The sequence below is a fragment of the Mustelus asterias genome, chromosome 18 (assembly GCF_964213995.1).
Source record: "Mustelus asterias chromosome 18, sMusAst1.hap1.1, whole genome shotgun sequence".
Taxonomy (NCBI): domain Eukaryota; kingdom Metazoa; phylum Chordata; class Chondrichthyes; order Carcharhiniformes; family Triakidae; genus Mustelus; species Mustelus asterias.
The window spans coordinates 27,563,680-27,583,647 of record NC_135818.1 but is presented as its reverse complement, the minus strand read 5'-3'; the positions used below and the strand labels follow the sequence as shown (position 1 = coordinate 27,583,647).

The window sequence follows — 19,968 nt, the reverse complement described above, 5'->3', positions numbered from 1 at the left end:
TTGGCAGCACAAGCTTTCGGAGTCTTGCTCCTGAGCAAATGGTGGTGAACCACCTGAAGAAGGAGCGAGACTCCAAAAAGGCACCTCTCACCTGAAGAAGGAGCGAGATTCTGAAAGCTTGTGCCGACAAATAAACCTGTTGGACTTTAACCTGGTGTTGCGAGACTTCTTACCGAAGCAACAGGAGTCAGGGCTTGATCCCACACTCCCGTACCTCACTAAAGAACGTAAAGGGGACAGAAGGAAGCAGGAACATGAAATATCACAGAAAGAATCTGTACCAGCTGAGGTGTATTTTAATTGTCCCAGTCATTTGTATTTGTTAATGAGCGCATTCAATTTTGCTGTAACCTGAAGCACATTCCCAGGGAACGAATCCCTGAAAGTAACTGGGTGGCAGCTGTACTAAAACTTGACTACATTACAAATGTACTATTGGCCGAGAAGTGTTTTAGCACACCCTGTGGTCATGGAGGGCACCAAATAAATGCAACTATTTTTCCTAGAATGCTTTTGTTTATCTGTTTTGTCTGAAACTAATCACAGGCAATTTGAAAGCTAACTTCATAGAATTAACTTATTACACTTGCGTGGCATAAACGTACAACACAATCTGCTATTAACTGAAATTAAAAGATTTAAAAAACTCCATAATTTAAGTAATTCCTGGACCAAATAAAAAAATTTAGCACTAGTCTAGGCTTGTTAAACATAACATTGAAGAGCAAGTCTCTTCATAAATTTTGAGGAAACATTTTTGGAGCTTTACATCAATATTAATACATCTGCTGGGGCTGATATCTCAGGTAATCTTTGTCACATCATCCCCAAAGAGTTGGCAAAGGCACAATGGAGAAAATAGCCTCCTTCTGTGTTTCATTTGTTTTACACAAGCTACGATGATCTGGGACACACTGTCTGAAAGGGTACTGGAAACAGATTCAATAATAACTTCAAGGGAGAGTTGCAAAAGTACTTAAAAGGAGAAAAGTTGCAAGGTTATGGAGAAAGAGCAGAGGAGTGAGACCAGTTGGATAACACTTTCAAAGGGCTAGCACAGGCTCACTGGGCCAAGTGGCCCCTTCCCTACCCTACCACAGGATTTTAAATTCAGTGCAAGGTAAACAACCTAGCCCAGTTCAATCTTGGGGTTATATATTTATTTGTTGCTGTATACTTAGATGGCATAATCCTCCTTTGAAACAGACCAACAGACTGACCCCAGATACCCAAAGTCACCTGGACAAAAACTCCACAGGTTGTCCCTCAAATTAATAATGTTGCAAGTTAATTCAAAATATGAATCACTGTTAATGATGCATAGATCTGCAGCCTGAAACTGGCTAGCACATTCCAATTTGCAAAGTTCCTTGACCAGGGCACACTTAAACCCTGACCTACCTCAGTCTGCGACTTTATGCCCTTACAGATCTGCCATGGTGGAATAATACATTATAAACAGAAAATGTTGGAAATACTCAACAGGTCTGACAGCATCTGGCATTCTTAAGAAAGATCAATTACCAGAAGCTTTAACACAGATATGATCAGTTCTGAGTATTTCCAGCTTTTTTTTATTTCAGATTTCCAAAATCTAGAGTATTTTGCTTTTCAAATAATGCATTGCCCATGTCACTGTTTAAAACTTATAAGTCAATAAGCCAGTATACCATGAGCATGGAGTATTTTTTTAAATAATTCCAAATAGTATCCACTTTCTTAGTGACCATAATTTGAATGATAAATGTTGAATTATCTGGTTTTTTGCTACAACGACATAATGACTATAGTGTAGGGTTTGACAAAGGGGAACAGTTGAATTATTAATCCAGGTTTCCAGATTACTCCTCCAGCAACCAGTTCAAAATGGCATGCAGACCAGCCACCCTGTTTAATTGAATATTTGCTGCTGAGATAAACAATAGGCTACCACTCAGTGATGTCAGCTACTTCTTCTCTGAATGCAAGCGATTAATCAGTTTACTTTGGAAATGAACTCAGAGACATTAACTACACATATTGTTGTGCAAGAAAAATCATTTGCTAACTCACTCTGCATTCAAATCCAACAATGAATATGTTTTCAGTGTAATTGTATTTAGTAAGCTGATCATAATATAATCTACTCCTGACAACTCAACATCTTATTTTGAAAGACAGCAATAGTCAAAACAGCTCCGCGAATGTCACCTGAACCCGAACATTGTCCTTAAAAGCAAACTCCAATGTGTTGTGCTCGGATTAAATCCACAGATGGAGGAGGGAGCTTTTGTGACAGAACAGAAAATTTTTCGGATTGCGGGTGAATGGGATCAAATGTTATGGGATCAAAGAAGGATAAGGCTATTGAGTTGGATGATCAGCCATGGTCGTAATAAATAGCAGAGCAGGCTCAAAGGACCAAATGGCCTCCTCCTGCTCCTATCTTCAATATTTCTTCATCAGAACAATACAAACGAGGTACTATTCTACCAACTGATTTTAACTAGCTTCAGTTAACTGCTTATTAAAGATCAGCAAACTGAAGATATAATAGGACAATGCTGCTATCCTTAACCCAAAGATCTAATTCATAACAAGCTCTCTTGCTAGATCAAATAAGAATTAAGAGCTTCTAATGGCGAACACAGATTTTGTCTCAAGTTGTTCTTTAAAGGATTCCTGACCATTTTTGGACATTTCTAGTCCAGCAGGCAAAACGTTTAACAAAAATATTTAATTGTAGGTTACTGAAAGTATTTTATAATGTCGTTAAAATTCTAATAGTTTTATAAAGATTCATTTGAAAGTATAGAAAAGGTTGAAATGAAAACAGAAAATACTGGATAAACTCAGCAGGTCTGGCAGCATTTGTGAAGAGAGTTAACATTTCGAGTCCATATGACAATTCGACAGAACTGAAAAGAGATAGAAATGTGAATAATTACATACTTGGAGAGAAGCAGATAGAAAGCCAGTGTTAGGACAGAGCTAAGGAGAGATTGACAAAGATATCATGGACATGAGACAAAGGAGCTGTTAACTGTGCCATTAGGGACTAAAGAGTGTTCATAGTGGCAAAGGTAGGAAAGCAAAACTTGTTAATAGGAGAAGAGGTCAATGCTCAGTGGGAGCAAAACTGAACAAGAAGTGACAGTGACCATGTGGGGGAGGGGTGGAATTATGTTGAGACCAGCCAGGGGAACCGAACAACAGAAAACAAATGGAGTGAGTCAAGATGGGAGGGGAAAGTTGACTGTCTAAAGTTGTTGAACTCACTTTTGAGTCCTGAAGGCTCTAACATGCCTAATCAGAAGATGAGATTCTGTTCTTCCAGTTTGCGTTGAGCCTCACTACAGCATTGCAGCAGGCCGAGAATGGACATGTGAGCAAGATGCTGAGTTGAAATGGCTAGTGACCAGATGGTTGGGGAAGTCATGCTAGTCGACGAAGTGAAAGTGTTCTGCAAAGCAGTCACCAAGTCTGTATTTAATCTCCCCAATAAGAAATCTCACAACACCAGGTTAAAGTCCAACAGGTTTATTTGGTAGCACGAGCTTTCGGAGCGCTGCCCCTTCATCAGGTGAATGAAGAGTTCGGTTCACAAACAGGGCATATATAGACACAAACTCAATTGCAAGATAATGGTTGGAATGCGAGTCTTAACAGATAATCAAGTCTTTACAGGTACAGACAATGCGAGTGGAGAGAAGGTTAAGCACACGTTAGGGCGGCACGGTAGCACAGTGGTTAGCACTGCTGCTTCACAGCTCCAGGGTCCCGGGTTCAATTCCCGGCTCGGGTCACTGTCTGTGTGGAGTTTGCACATTCTCCTCGTGTCTGCGTGGGTTTCCTCCGGGTGCTCCGGTTTCCTCCCACAGTCCAAAGATGTGCGGGTTAGGTTGATTGGCCAGGTTAAAAATTGCCCCTTAGAGTCCTGGGATGCGTAGGTTAGAGGGATTAGTGGGTAAAATATGTGGGGGTAGGGCCTGGGTGGGATTGTGGTCGGTGCAGACTCGATGGGCCGAATGGCCTCCTTCTGCACTGTAGGGTTTCCATGAAAGAGGTGTGAATTGTATCAAGCCAAGACAGTAAGATTTTGCAAGCTGAGGCAAATCGTGGGGGTTACAGGTAGTGTGACACGAACCCAAGATCCCAGTTGAGGCCGTCCTCATGTGCGCAGAACCTAGCTATCAGTTTCTGCTCGGCAATTCTGCGTTGTTGTGTCTTGAAGGACGCCTTGGAGAACGCTTACCTGAAGATCAGAGGCTGAATGCCCTCGACTGCTGAAGTGTTCCCCAACAGGAAGGGAACACTCCTGCCTGGTGATTGTCGAGCGGTGTCCATTCATTCGTTGTCATAGCATCTGCATGGTCTCGCCAATATACCATGCCTCGGGACATCCTTTCCTGCAGCGTATCAGGTAGACAACATTGGTCGAGTTGCAAGAGTATGTACCGTGTACCTGGTGGATGGTATTCTGACATGAGATGATGGCATCCGTGTCGATGATCGGGTAAGTCTTGCAGAGGTTGCTGTGGCAGGGTTGTGTGGTGTCGTGGTCACCATTCTCCTGAAGGCTGGGTAGTTTGCTGTGGACAACGGTCAACAGAGTACCTTTTGTCATCCAGTACTTCCCCGGAGCGGAGAAGCTACGACATTTTCTTCGGAGCATTCAACATGTCATCGATGAAGACGAACATCTCGCCAAGGCCATCCGCACACCTCCACTACTTGCCTTCAAACAACCACGCAACCTCAAGCAGACCATTGTCCGCAGCAAACTACCCAGTCTTCAAGAGAACAGCGACCACGACACCACACAACCTCTACAAGACGAGCCAGATCATCGACACGAATACCATCAGCTCACATCAGAACACCATCCACCAGGTACACGGTACATACTCATGCAACTCGGCCAACATTATCTACCTGATACTCTGCAGTCAAGGATGTCCCAAGGCATGATACATCGACGAGACCATGCAGATGCTACGAAAACGAATGAATGGACACCGCTCAACAATCACCAGGCAGGTGTGTTCCCTTCCTGTCGGGGAACACTTCAGCGGTCAAGGGCATTCAGCCTCCGATCTTCGGGTAAACATTCTCCAAGGCGGCCTTCAAGACACACGACAACGCAAAATCGCCGATCAGAAACTGATAGCTAAGTTCCGCACACATGAGGATCTTGGGTTCATGTACACAACTTGTAACCCCCACACAATTTGCCTGGTCTTACAAAATCTTATCCTGGCTGGAGACAATTCACACCTCTTCAACTTGTGCTTAACACTCTCTCCACTCACATTGTCTGCACCTGTAAAGACTCGCATTTCCAACCATTATCTTGCAATTGAGTCTGTGTCTATATATGCCCTGTTTGTGAACCCAACTCTCCACTCACCTGATGAAGGGGCAGCACTCCGAAAGCTTGAGCTACCAAATAAACCTGTTGGACTTTAATCTGGTGTTGTGAGACTTCTTACTGTGCCCACCCCAGTCCAACGCCAGCACCTTCACATCTTAATCTCCCCAAGGTAGAGGAGACTGCATTCGGAGCAACGAATACAGTAGACCAAATTAGAGGTGCAAGTGAAATGCTGCATCACCTAAAATCATAGAAATCATAGAAACCCTACAGTGCAGAAGGAGGCCATTCGGCCCATCGAGTCTGCACCGACCACAATCCCACCCAGGCCCTGCCCCCACATATTTTACCCGCTAATCCCTCTAACCTACGCATCCCAGGACTCTAAGGGGCAATTTTTTTTAACCTGGCCAATCAACCTAACCCGCACATCTTTGGACTGTGGGAGGAAACCGGAGCACCCGGAGGAAACCCACGCAGACACGAGGAGAATGTGCAAACTCCACACAGACAGTGACCCGAACCGGGAATTGAACCCGGGACCCTGGAGCTGTGAAGCAGCAGTGCTAACCACTGTGCTACCGTGCCACCCCTAGTTGTGTTGTGTTAGGGCCCTTGAACATGAGGAGATAAAGGGGCAGGTGTTGCATCTTCGGTAATTACATGGGAAAGTGCTGTGGGAAGGGGATGGTGATGTCAGGGATAGAGCGGTCACTACAGAATGCTAATATGGGGGAGGGGAGGTAGTAATGGCATCAGTTGGCAGAAATGGCACAGGTTTTTCCAGCATTTTCTGTTTTTATTTCAGATTTCCAGCTTGTGCAATATTTTGCTTTTAAGGAAAATAAACCGAGTTGGTGCTGGAGGCAGAGACCCTAAACACTTTTTAAAAATACCTGGACCTGCACCTAAAGTGCATTAAACTACAGGGCTATGGGCAGGAAGGTGGGATTAGAAAGGGCACCTGGGTGTCTTCGGCCTGGCATGAACAAGATAGGCCTAAAGGCCTCCTTCTGTGCTTTAAGTTTTCCATGGTTCTAAGAATTAAACTGGTATGTAAGTACATCTTCCAGAGTGGGACTGAGCCATGGTAACTGGTAAAGGATCAGGATCAATTCCCAGTCTGGGCTGAATTAACTGACTTTAACCAAGATGACGATAGTGCGTAATAGACAACATCAGTTCTGTGGTAGGGCAAAAGAGAAGCAAAATCACTCAGGATTAGTGAATTTCTCTGGAAGCATAAAATAAATAAACTAATGACTGAACAAATGACATTAAAATATGCACACTAATGTTGGGACAAAATGAAAATGGGTACAATAAAAAGGATATATACACAGTGATTGAAACAGCCTCTTTTCACTGCTTTTTTGAAGTGCGATAGAATATAAATAATGCCCACATTCTCCGAACAATCCCTTCACCGGTTAGCACAGGAACACGTCACTTTTGCCTGCACATCAACCCACCCATGCTCCCCTGCAACCACTAGTTTGCTATTAAATACCAATTTTAAATCATCAATTGCAGTTCATGGGTATACAGCAGTCTACTTAAGGTATAAACAAAAAATATTATGTGTATATGGCACCTTTAACACATAAAAACATCCCAGAGTCCTTCACAGGAGCACAATCAAACAAAAGTTGACACAGAGCCATTTCAGAACATATTAAGACAGGCTTGTCAAAGAGGCAGATTTTAAGGAGTTACTTAAAGGAGGAGAGGGGGTGTGATGTGGAAGTGTTGAGGAAAATTCCAGGGTTTAATGGAGCAATTAAAAACGGGGATCCACAAGAGGGCAGAATTTAAGGAGAGCAGATCGCAGAGGATTAGGAGGCTGGAGATTACCCAGGAGGTGTGGTGGGGACGAGGCCATTTTTAAAACACAGGTGAGAATTTTGAAATAGAGACATTGCCAAATCAGGAGTCCATGTACATTAGTGAACACATGGTTAATGGGGACCGGGTATAATTTAGGATATGGGGAACTGAGTTTGGATGGTCTCCACGAACATTAGGGATAAGATAGAATTTCATAGTATAAAACATTGCCAGTTCAGTTTACTCAAAACGAAAAAGAGCCATTTCACTGTCTGGAAAATATGACAAATGGAACTTAAATTTCAGCTGTAATTTTAAAGAGTAATTTGAAAGAACATGCGATTTGAAAGAAAAAGAATGCCAGGCCACTCCTTTTCAAAACATCTGGGACTTCAAGTGAAGAAAACACTATCTCGTCACATTGTGAAAGGTCTGTGTATTAGCTCAGATTTCAAAAAAAAAATTGTAGTTTTGCTTAATGATTCCGCCACCACTTAGTTGAGTTAAAGAAAGTCACGCAGGACAGAGACAGGGAGGTGAGGCACACACCGACTGGGTACATCAACAGACCGAGATTAAACCCTTCCCGGGTTCAATCAACTCGAGCGAGTCACTTGTCGATAACTGAAGAAAATGTCTGCTAGTTTCTTGCCTAATACTCAAGAATTCCCCTTCCTTCACCTATTATCCAGAGTGTCGATATTCCAATAGCTTTATGGACATTAACTGGCTCCTGCAGACGGTGAACAAGCACTCCCCCCTACTCCTCCTGACCCTCGGTACCGGGCGGATCCCGGTGCTCATCCTGACAGGGTTTTTCCGACCGTGAGAATAAAATCGCGGCCCGCTTATGGCCCCGGACTCACCCGAACCACCTGCTCGGGCTCCGGGACACTCCTGGCCCCCAGCTCTTCGCCGACATTCGGCTCCATCTCCCCCTCATCCGCCATTTCCACCAGTGTCGCAAAGCGAATCCGCTAGCGGCCGGCATCGCCCGCCGGCACTTTCCGACAGTTTTCCAGCGGAGGTCGCACACGGTTTACAGCAGTTTGCCCGAGGGCGGGGCGAGGCAGCCAGGAGAATAAGAACGAGGGAAGAAATCCTCTGAGAACTGAATTATTAGCAATAACGGCAGGTTTTGCAAACTGGTGCTCATCTTATTTTTCCAAAATGAGCATCTTGGCATAATAACAAAAATAACAGGATGTAAATCTAGGGTGGTCACTAAAATAGAAGCAAAATCCTGAGATGTTGAGAAATTCGCAATAAAAACAACAGTGCTGGAAATACTCACTATGTCGGGCAGCATCAGTGGAATGAGAAACAGAAACAGCAGCACAGTGGTTAGCATTGCTGCCTCACAGCGCCGGGGTTCAATTCAAGCCTTGGGTGAGTGGCGTTTGCATGTTCTCCATATCTGCATAGGTTTGCTCCAGTTTCCTCCCACACTCCAAAAGACATGCTGGTTAGGCCTCTTTTAGGGCAACTCTCAAATTAACTCAGGGATAAAGAAAAAGGGGCAGCTCCCCAAAATGAGGGGGAACAGCCCAAACAGGACAGAAGTACAAAGGAAACTTAAAACACCAAATCATAATGTGATTATCGGAGTCTATAATGCACCCCAGCCCCTGCAGTGCCCAACGGGCACAGAAGGTGTCAACTGCACCCGTGGACACCGCATGATCCCTCTCCAGGGACACCTGGCTGCGAACGTAGCCGCGGTAGAGGGGCAGACAGTCAGGATGGACGACCCCATCGATCGCCCGCTGCCTACCTGTTAATGGCACGTTTCGCCAGGCCCAGGAGCAGGTTACATGCTGGTTAGGTACATTGGCCATGATGAATCCTCCCTCAATGTACCCGAACAGGTGCCGGAGTGTGGCAACTGGGGGATTTTCACAGTAACTTCATTGTAGTAATGTAAGCCTACTTGTAACTAATAAATAAACGTACTTAGGCTGAATGTTTTGAGACAAATATGAGTCTTCAGACCTGCTGAGTATTTACAGCACTTTCTATTTTTATTCTAGGTTGGCCAACTCTGCAACTTATCACGCAATATCTCCAGAGAGTCACCTGAGGATGGGGCATTTGCAAATTGTTATCTCATTTCATTCACAAAGTTTGTGCCCTGTTGTAATTTTTAGCATTTAAATTTGTTCATGGTTTCAGGCCAGCAGAGTAATGCAACCCTACCATCTCATAATCATGAGACAAATTCTTTAAAAACCAAGAAATTTGGTAAATAAAGCATGAGTTGCTATTTTCTCATAAAAACATGGAACAAAAACCTGAAAAGTGAATACAAAGTTGTTAAAAATGGAAAATTATCTCATTGTAATCTGAAAAATATTAATGACATAGGAACTCATTGCTTCATCTGTCTCCCAGGAAAAAAAGCATAATTATATGCAAAACTGAAGAAATTAAAACGCTCTACAAGGAAATCTCTAGACTCAGTGATTCAATTACACTGAACTTGAAAAACAGAAGCCAATGGAGCCTGAAAGCCTGCAGCTCAAAACAGTTATTTGCATAAAGGGGAAGTGGGACGGGGGAGCAGTTTTTTCTATTGTATTGTGTGGTAATTTATTTAAGGACTGCAGAGGCATGAGTTTCACATCAGATCGCTGGCGGGATAGCCTCTGATTCTGCCATGATCTTGGAGCTTCAGCAGTAATCTGGGCACCATATTTACCTCTTCAAGGAATAGGAAGCAGGAAGCTGCTGGGAACTGATGGATGCCAAAGCTAAGAAACATGCTGCCCTAAAATTTAGTGATGCCTCCCTTGTGCACCTACCCAACACAGTGGAGGCCCACCATGATGTCCTGTACCAGCAAACAAGATCATCAATGCACCATGGGAGGAGGTGGCAGTGGTGGTCAGCGTCAATGCTCCCCATAAGAGGTCAGCCACCCACAGTTGAAAGAGGATGATAATCTCCTCTGTTCCACAAGGGTAAGTCATTCTTCTTGTCACTCTCAAATCACACGCTTACAGACTCATCACACATCCACAGGGATCTCACTGCTTGCTTAAGGGACACCACCACTCACTCACACACACATTCATCTCCCTGCAGGTCATGTCCTCATCCTGTCCATGGCCCACATAGCAGGCATCTTTATCATCTGGTCTGGCAGGCATCCTGCTTACACTGCCTCCATCTGTCTTCATGCATGACAAGCTGGCACACATCAAAAGGAAGAGGACCCAGACTGGTGGAGGAATGTCCAAACTCAAGGTCCTGACAGACTCTGAAAACAGAGCGATTCAGCTGGCTAGTGAGGATGTGTACCGTGTGCTGATGATCTAATCTGTTCGGCGGTACTGAACCAAGTGAGGACCCTGCACTGCAACATCCATTAAATAGCCATGCTGTGGGTGGTATCTCCTGTTTTACAGACACTAATAACCTCTTCTTTCATTCGCAGGCATATCAAGTAAGCAGCCGAGGGGGTCCACGAGCCAGATCCTGGACTCCAATCCCATAAGCCATAGGAGCAGAATTAGGCCACTAGGCCCATCGAGTCTGCTTCGCCATTCAATCATGGCTAATATTTTTCTCATCCCCATTCTCCTGCCTTTTCCCCATAACCCCTGATCCCCTTATTAATCAAGAACTTATCTATCTCCATCTTAAAGACACTCAATGACCTGGCCTCCACAGCCTTCTGTGGCAAAGAGTTCCACAGATTCACCACTCTCTGGCTGAAGAAATTCCTCCTCATCTCTGTTTTAAAGGATCGTCCCTTTAGCCTGAGGTTGTGCCCGCTGCTTCTAGTTTTTCCTACTAGTGGAAACATCCTCTTCACATCCACTCTATCCAGGCCTCGCAGTATCCTGTAAGTTTCAATAACATCCCCCCTCATCCTTCTAAACTCCAATGAGTACAGACCCAGAGTCCTCAACTGTTATAACTCATAGGACAAGCTCTTCATTCCAGGTATCATTCTTGTAAACCTCCTCTGGACCCTTTCCAAGGCCAGCACATCCCCCCCCTTAGATATGGGGCCCAAATACTCACAATACTCCAAATGGGGTCTGACTCGAGCCTTATACAGCCTCAGAAGTATATCCCTGTTCTTGTATTCTAGCCCTCTCGACATGGATGCTGACCACACTACAGAAGACATCCATAGACACCGACATTGTAGACTTTCACAGCACTCACCCACACCCTCCATTTGCTTAGAGACAAACACCTCGGTGGAACCGAGATCTAGAGTAGTCTCAGGGGTCACAATCATGTGAGCACATCACACTTTCAGATCCACAGCAAGGAAGAAGCAGGGACACCTTAGGGTGCTGACATTCAGATGATTGCTGGAGGCCAAGTCTGTTGAGTCCGAATCAGATGAGGAGCCTCTGGACTTGGTCATGCCTCAGTTACAGGAGCTGTAAAGACAAGCTCGGGAACATTAGGAAGGGATGTCTGTTGCACTCCTCAGATTGCAAGGCACAATGGAGGAGTCCATCCGTCTTCAGGCTGAGATGATAGCACCAACTTGCCAATGCACCAAGCTCAACACTGATAGGGTGGCGGCTGTGCGAAGACCTTGGTCCAGGTCATTGGTCCTTCACTGTTGTCAGCGCTGCACTCCATCACTGAGGCACTTACTGACATCCACCTATGTCAACCCCTCCTTCTCAAGTAGTCAGCCAGCGGCCCTTGGGCACCCGCAGGGAGGAGGATCAGCAGGTGCACCCATGGGGCCATACACCCAGATAACTCTAGGAATGTCTAGCCCATCTGAATCCCCTCTTCTGTGACCCCCATCAGTTCCACAGACCAAGAAGTATGGCAGTGTCACACTGCAGGACCCTAAAAGCAGGCAGGACCCTCCAGCTGATATCTGTCAAGGTCAGCACAGGCAGCAAGGCATTGCAGTCATCAAGCTGCCTCCACTTCCACTGTGGATGTTTGGGATGCACCAAGACATAATGGCAGGTTTAGAAAGTACTTCCCCGGAGCGGAGAAGCTACGGCATCTCCTCCGGAGCCTTCAACATGTCATTGATGAAGACGAACATCTCGCCAAGGCCATCCCCACACCCCCACGTCTTGCCTTCAAACAACCGCACAACCTCAAACAGACCATTGTCCGCAGCAAACTACCCAGCCTTCAGGAGAACAGTGACCATGACACCACACAACCCTGCCACAGCAACCTCTGCAAGATGTGCCGGATCATCGACACAGATGCCATCATCTCACGTGAGAACACCATCCACCAGGTACACGGTACATACTCTTGCAACTCGGCCAACGTTGTCTACCTGATACACTGCAAGAAAGGATGTCCCGAGGCATGGTACATTGGGGAAACTATGCAGACGCTGCGACAACGGATGAATGAACACCGCTCGACAATCACCAGGCAAGACTGTTCTCTTCCTGTTGGGGAGCACTTCAGCGGTCACGGGCATTCGGCCTCTGATATTCGGGTAAGCGTTCTCCAAGGCGGCCTTCGCGACACACGACGGCGCAGAGTCGCTGAGCAGAAACTGATAGCCAAGTTCCGCACACACGAGGACGGCCTCAACCGGGATATTGGGTTCATGTCACACTATTTGTAACTCCCACAGAGTTTCACTGGCTGTCTTGTCTGGAGACAATACACATCTTTTTAGCCTGTCTTGATGCTCTCTCCACTCATCTTGTTTTGTTTCTTAAAGACTTGATTAGTTGTAAGTATTCGCATTCCAACCATTATTCATGTAAATTGAGTTTGTGTCTTTATATGCTCTGTTTGTGAACAGAATTCCCACTCACCTGAAGAAGGGGCTTGGAGCTCCGAAAGCTTGTGTGGCTTTTGCTACCAAATAAACCTGTTGGACTTTAACCTGGTGTTGTTAAACTTCTTACTAGGTTTAGAAAGGTCAAGCGTAGTGTGGGAATGGGTATTAATCACTTGTAGGTTACGTTGCCTGTTGTAAGTATACACCCAAGAATTCTCATTATGGTGAGTAATGTGTCAGAGATTTTTAATAAAGCTTGTAAGAAAATTAGAAATTTGTGGGCACTGATGAGACAGAGCAGTAAACCAGAGATAAAGGACAATTGTGACTCCACTAACTTTTCTTTCCAAAAATATACTTTGTTTATAAAAGTATGTTACGTAACTGTTAAAAGTTGATATTGTATAAAGTGCAAAATAAATCAGTTGCTTCCAGTACTGCATGGTACTCTCTACATTTACAATTACAGCCAATATTCACACATCGTTACACATCGAACGTATAGCCCAAAGAGTTTTTCACAGTTTTCAGTTCCTCAGCTAAAGGAAAGGGCTTTAGTGACCTTTCCCCAGTTTGACTCCACTGGCATACCAGTGCATGGCAATCACAGCTTTCAATGTGGTTAAAGATTGCCTGTCAATATATACACAATCAGCTCACAGATTACATCCAATACAAACAGCTATTGGTCACATCAGTATTAACAACAGTCACACCCTATTTAGATCTTTAACAGACTCAAAGTAGGTTATTATTTAATTTTAGAAAAAATTCCCACAAATTTCCCATTTGAGTTTCCTTCCCTCCAGTTCTGTTAAAGAGTCCCCATTTGCATGTGACATTCTCAGGAATATTTTACAGACAGGACAATCACAGCCCGGAATTTACATTATTATAATGTAGTAGAAGACATAAGCAAGTCAAATTGACAGCTTTATCACAATTACAATAATCAAACCAACAGGCGATTAATATGCACGGTAGCACAGTGGTTAGCACTGCTGCTTCACAGCTCCAGGGACCTGGGTTCGAATCCCGGCTCGGCTCGCTGTCTGTGTGGAGTTTGCACATTCTCCCTGTGTCTGCGTGGGTTTCCTTCGGGTGCTCCGGTTTCCTCCCACAGTCCAAAGATGTGCGGGCTAGGTTGATTGGCCATTCTAAATCGCCCCTTAGTGTCCCGGGATGCATAGGTTAGAGGGATTAGTGGGTAAATATGTAGGGATATGTGGATAGGGCCTGGGTGGGATTGTGGTTGGTGCAGACTCGATGGGCCGAATGGCCTCTTTCTGCACTAGGATTCTATGATGTAAACAGAAAATGCTGGAAATACACAGCAGGCCAAGCAGCATTATGATGGCACTTCTTCACAGTGTGAGTTTAAATTGAAAGCACCCAATTACATTAGCAGCAGATGGTCTCCCACCTCGCCCACTGTCAGGAGTAAATGTGAAACTTACTGCTGCAAGCCACGACAGTTGAGGTACCCACCATCACAAAGAGGAGCGATTATTTGGAAGCTTCGCAGGTGGACAACTTGTCAGTTACATGTCGGGGCGGGTGCAGTTTGTAGTTCTCTGTTGGCCTCGGGCAGGACCTTACGGGCCTTGGGCGGGCGAGGCGGTAAAATTCCAGCACTTGTCTTTTTTATTCTTCTTATTCCACCCCACACCCTTCCACCTCCTCCCAACAGCCTCCCCCCACCCCACCATCAACCCATCCCTCATTCACTAGAGAGATTATTTCATGGACCTCTCTGAAAAGTATCATTGCAAAGTATCAAGGGGTTGACAGACCCCAGATTGTGAACCAAAGCATTTACAAAATCATGAGATTGTGTTAACATCAACACGCCCAATGTAAGTGATCTATTCTACATTTTAATTGCTTTGTCACATTGTATGGACATAGAAAGTGATCTATTAACTGGTATTTCTAGGTTCCTTTCCAAATATCTCTGTGGTTTGGGTGGTTAACCAGTAAAGTTAAATATAGTATCAAATTTAAAATAAAAGCACATTTTTGAGCAAAGATGGGTGGCAGGTCAGAAAATGGGACAGAATATAAAAAGCAGCGAAGAATGACTAAAATATTAGTGAGGGAAAAATTAGAGTACATGAAAAAGCTTTCTAGAAATATAATGATAGCTGGTAAGAATTTCTATAGGTATTTTTAAAAGAAAATAGTTAACCAAGTGAGTGTTAGCCCCATAGAAAGTGAGTCTGGGAAGATGTCCAAGGAATTGAACTGGTATGTTGCATCAGTCTTCACTATAAAAGATACAAGTAATATCCCAGAAATAGCTGTAGATCAGGAATTGGAAGGGAAAGAGGAACCCAAGAAAATTACAATCATCAGTGAAGTGATAATTAGCAAATTGGTTTTTTGCATCTTTTAAGGCAAACCAAATGAACCAACTCAAATGAACTCCAAAGAACCATAGAAAATTACAGCTCAGAAACAGGCCTTTTGGCCCTTCTTGTCTGTGCCGAACCATTTTATGCCTAGTCCCACTGACCTGCACTTGGACCATATCCCTCCACACCCCTCTCATCCATGAACCCGTCCAAGTTTTTCTTAAATGTTAAAAGTGACCCCGCATTTACCACTTTATCCGGCAGCTCATTCCACACTCCCACCACTCGCTGCGTGAAGAAGCCCCCCCTAATATTCCCTTTAAACTTTTCTCCTTTCACCCTTAACCCATGCCCTCTGGTTTTTTTCTCCCCTAGCCTCAGCGGAAAAAGCCTGCTTGCATTCACTCTATCTATACCCATCAAAATCTTATACACCTCTATCAAATCTCCCCTCAATCTTCTACACTCCAGGGAATAAAGTCCCAACCTATTCAATCTCTCTCTCTAACTCAGCTTCTCAAGTCCCGGCAACATCCTTGTGAACCTTCTCTGCACTCTTTCAATCTTATTTACATCCTTCCTGTAACTAGGTGACCAAAACTGTACACAATACTCCAAATTCGGCCTCACCAATGCCTTATATAACCTTACCATAACACTCCAACTTTTATACTCGATACTCCGATTTATAAAGGCCAATGTACCAAAGGCACTCTTTACGACCCTATCCACCTGTGACGTCACTTTTAGGGAACTCTGTACCTGTATTCCCAGATCCCTCTGTTCAACTGCACTCTTCAGAGTCCTACCATTTACCCTGTACGTTCTTCTTTGGTTTGTCCTTCCAAAGTGCAATATCTCACACTTGTCTGCATTAAATTCCAATTGCCATTTTTCAGCCCATTTTTCTAGTTGGTCCAAATCCCTCTGCAAGCTTTGAAAACCTTCCTCACTGTCCACTACACCTCCAATCTTTGTATCATCAGCAAACTTGCTGATCCAATTGACCACATTATCATCCAGATCATTGATATAGATGACAAACAACAATGGACCCAACACCGATCCCTGCGGCACACCACTAGTCACAGGCCTCCACTCAGAGAAGCAATCCTCCACAACCACTCTCTGGCTTCTTCCATTGAGCCAGTGTCTTATCCAATTTACTACCTCCCCATGTATTCCCAGCGACTGAACCTTCCTAACTAACCTCCCATGAGGGACCTTGTCAAAGCCTTGCTGAAATCCAGGTAGACAACATCCACCGCCTCCCCTTCATCCACTTTCCTGGTAACCTCCTCGAAAAACTCTAATAGATTGGTCAAACATGACCTACCACGCACAAAGCCATGTTGACTCTCCCTAATAACTCCCTGTCTATCCAAATATTTGTAGATCCTATCCCTTATCACACCTTCCAATAACTTGCCCACCACCGACGTCAAACTTACTGGCCGATAATTTCCCGGATTTCTTTTGGAACCTTTTTTAAACAACGGAACAACATGAGCCACCCTCCAATCATCCGGCACCTCCCCCGTGAATACTGACATTTTAAATATGTCTGCCAGGGCCCCTGCAAGTTCAACACTAGCTTCCCTCAAGGTCCGTGGGAATACCCTGTCCGGTCCTGGGGATTTATCCACTCTGATTTGCCTCAAGACAGCGAGCACCTCCTCCCCTTTAATCTGTAACGGCTCCATGGCCTCCCTACCAGTTTGCCCTATTTCCGTAGACTCCATGCCCGTTTCCTCAGTAAATACGGATGCAAAAAACCCATTTAGTATCTCCCCCATCTCTTTTGGTTCCATACACAATTCAGGGACAAAGTAAAAGGGACAGCTCCCCAAAAGGAGGGGGTACAGCCTGAACAGAGCAGAAGTACAAAGGAAACTTAAAACATCAAATCATAATGAACGGGCGTGGAAGGCGTCAACTGCGCCCGTGGACACCGCATGCTCCCTCTCCAGGGACACCTGGCCGCGAATGTAGCCGCGGTAGAGGGGCAGACAGTCAGGATGGACGACCCTATCGATCGCCCGCTGCCTGGACATGTTAATGGCGTGTTTCGCCAGGCCCAGGAGCAGGTTCACGAGGAGGTCGCGGGATCCCACCGCACGCCTGCGCCGCCTCAAGACTGCGTGCGCACTCGGGGCCGAGCACGACCGTCCTAAGGTCTTGGATGGCTTTGGCCGCGCGCCAGACGGCCACCCCCACGTGCTCAGCCAGCACATGGGGGCTCATCCAGCCCGCTCCTCCACCATCCAGCACGTCCCCGATCCCGGTGTGCATGACCCTCCTCTCCGCCAGCCACCTGAAGTTGTACGGCTGGAGGAGCGGATACCTGAGCAGTGGCTCTCGCACGAGAGCCGCTACTCCAGATGGGGGAGAGCTGCGTCGCGAGGCGACCGCGTTCCAGACCGTAAGGAGGTCCTGGTAAAAGACGGGCAACTCCCGCAAGGAGGTCGGAATATGACCCAGATTGATATGCAGGAGCTGCACGTCGTAATTGAGGCCGTGCAACTGGCGGAAGAAATACGTCGCCAGTGCACACCATCGTGGAGGAGGCTCGATGTAAAGGTATCTCTGCAGGGTCTGGAGGCGAAAGGTCGCTACCTGTGTACGAAGGCACACCAGACCTTGGCCGCCCTCCTCAAGCGGGAGATGCAGAACCTCGGCAGAGATCCAGTGCAGTCGGTTGTCCCAGAAGAACCGCACAAGGGTTTTCTGCATATTGGTGACAAAGTCAGGGGGAGGAGTCAAAGTGACCAGCCGGTACCACAGCATGGTGGCAAGTAGCTGGTTTATGATGAGAACTCGCGCCCTGTAGGACAGCACTCGGAGCAGTCCTGTCCAGCGAACCAGGCGGGCAGAGACTTTGGCCTCCAGCTCCCGCCAGTTCGCCGGCCAGGATTCCTCGGCTGGGCAGAGATGGACCCCCAGGTAGAGGCAGTTGGTCCTGCTCCAGGTGAAAGGCCTGAGCTCCTCCGAATGGGGGTCCGTCTCCCACGGACCGACCAGGAGTCTGGAACACTTGGCCCAGTTGATCCTGGTGGAGGGCGCGGCGGAGTACACCGCCTGGCATTCTCGCATCCTCCGCAGGTCAGCCGGGTCCATGAACATGAGGAGCATGTCATCGGCGTAAGCCGACAGAACCACTCCTATGTCCGGGCCGCGCAGAGCCAAACCCGACAACCTCTTCCGCAAGAGGCGCAGAAATGGCTCCACGCATATAGAATACAGTTGGCCGGATAAGGGGCAGCCCTGCCGTACTCCTCTGGCAAATTGTTGGAGGTTGCAGGTTGACGAGTCCTGGGTCCTAATAGATTAAAAGGAGAGGGGGCATGGTTGCACAGTGGTCAGTGTTGGTGCCTCACAGTGACAAGGACATGGGTTCAATTCCAGCCTTGGGTGACTGTGTGGAGTTTGCACATTCTCCCCGTGTGGGTATGGGTTTCCTCCAGGTTCTCCGGTTTCCTCCCACAATCCAAAGATGTGCAGGTTAGGTGGACTGGCCATGCTAAATTCCCCTTTAGTGTCCCAAGATGTGTAGGTTCGGGGGATTAGCAGGGCAAATACATGGGGTTACAGGGATAGGGCTTGGGTGGGATGCTCTGTCAGATAGTCAGTGCAGAATGGATGGGCCAAATGGGCTCTTTCTGCACTGTAGGGATTTTATGAAGTGACTCGTGAGATAGCTGATGCATTGGTTATAATTTTCCAAAATTCACTAGATTCGGGGAAGGTTCCATTAGGTTAGAAAATAACTAACATAACTCGTTTATTCATAAAGGCAGGGCATTGGAAAACAGGAAACTACAGGCTCGTTAATTTGACATCTGTCCTAGGTAAAATGTTGAAGCTACTTTTAAAGACGTTATAGTAGGGCACTTAGGTAAATTCAAAATAATCAGGTAGGGTCAACATAGTTTTATGAAAGGGAAATTGCGTTTAACCAATTTGTTGCTGTTCGTTGAAGAAGTAACTTGTGCTGTGGGGGGAGATGTGATGTTAGTGTACCTTTAAGAGGTTTTTTAAATCTTGGTCACAGCCTTGGGCGGTGTAATTGCTGGAAGGAGAAATAAAAACTGGGCAGGTCAGGTGACCAAAGTTTTTCAGCTTTCAGTTTCATTTTGGCTGCAGGGTTGAAGGCAGTCTTAGAAGCAAACTGGAAAAGAAGTCTCTTTCTGTCTCTGCTTTGCTTTGAAATTTTACTAGTTAGCTGAAGGAATGGCTTGTTGACGTGCTGCAGTCAAAAATCTGTGCTTTGGTATTTTGAGGAGCTGGTCTGACAACAAATTGCTCTGAGTTTTCAAGATCATTTGAAATCAGCATTCAACCCAGGGAACTGGATTCCAGTATCATGTGAGCTTTAGCTTGTGCAGTGATAAATCTGTTAAGAGTTTTGTTTATTGGATATTGGTTTTGATTCGAATATCTGATAAATATTGGTTAAGGGTTATACATTATTGTGGTTGTTTTGTTTTTGCTTGTAATTCATAAAAGTTATCGCTAATTTTTGTTCGGTATATGTTAACTATATTCTTAAATAAACTTTGTTTGATAAAAGTTCCCCACACCTGAAGGGGAACATTTCATGCTTATTCTAGCCAAATTCAAGATGCAAAACTTATGATTCAGGCAGGTTTCATAAAACACTTTGGAGTTTCTAACCCGAACCATAACAATAT

At 45.6% G+C, this 19,968-nt stretch overlaps 1 protein-coding gene and 1 long non-coding RNA gene across 2 annotated transcripts in view; one reads left to right on the top strand and one right to left on the bottom strand.

Moving 5' to 3' along the window:
* The window catches only part of ubr1 (ubiquitin protein ligase E3 component n-recognin 1), a 222,574-nt gene extending 214,391 nt beyond the window's left edge, over positions 1-8,183 (bottom strand). Inside the window, exon 1 of the mRNA XM_078233618.1 lies at positions 8,047-8,183. Coding sequence (XP_078089744.1) covers positions 8,047-8,130 — 84 coding nt within the window. The 5' untranslated portion in view covers positions 8,131-8,183. The remainder of the gene's footprint in view (positions 1-8,046) is intronic.
* Positions 8,184-8,231: 48 nt separating this feature from the next.
* On the top strand, positions 8,232-13,025 carry LOC144507042 (uncharacterized). The gene is made up of 3 exons (XR_013500008.1): positions 8,232-8,569; positions 9,211-10,140; positions 10,617-13,025. It is a non-coding gene; the product is annotated as an uncharacterized LOC144507042 (long non-coding RNA).
* Positions 13,026-19,968: the final 6,943 nt, after the last annotated feature.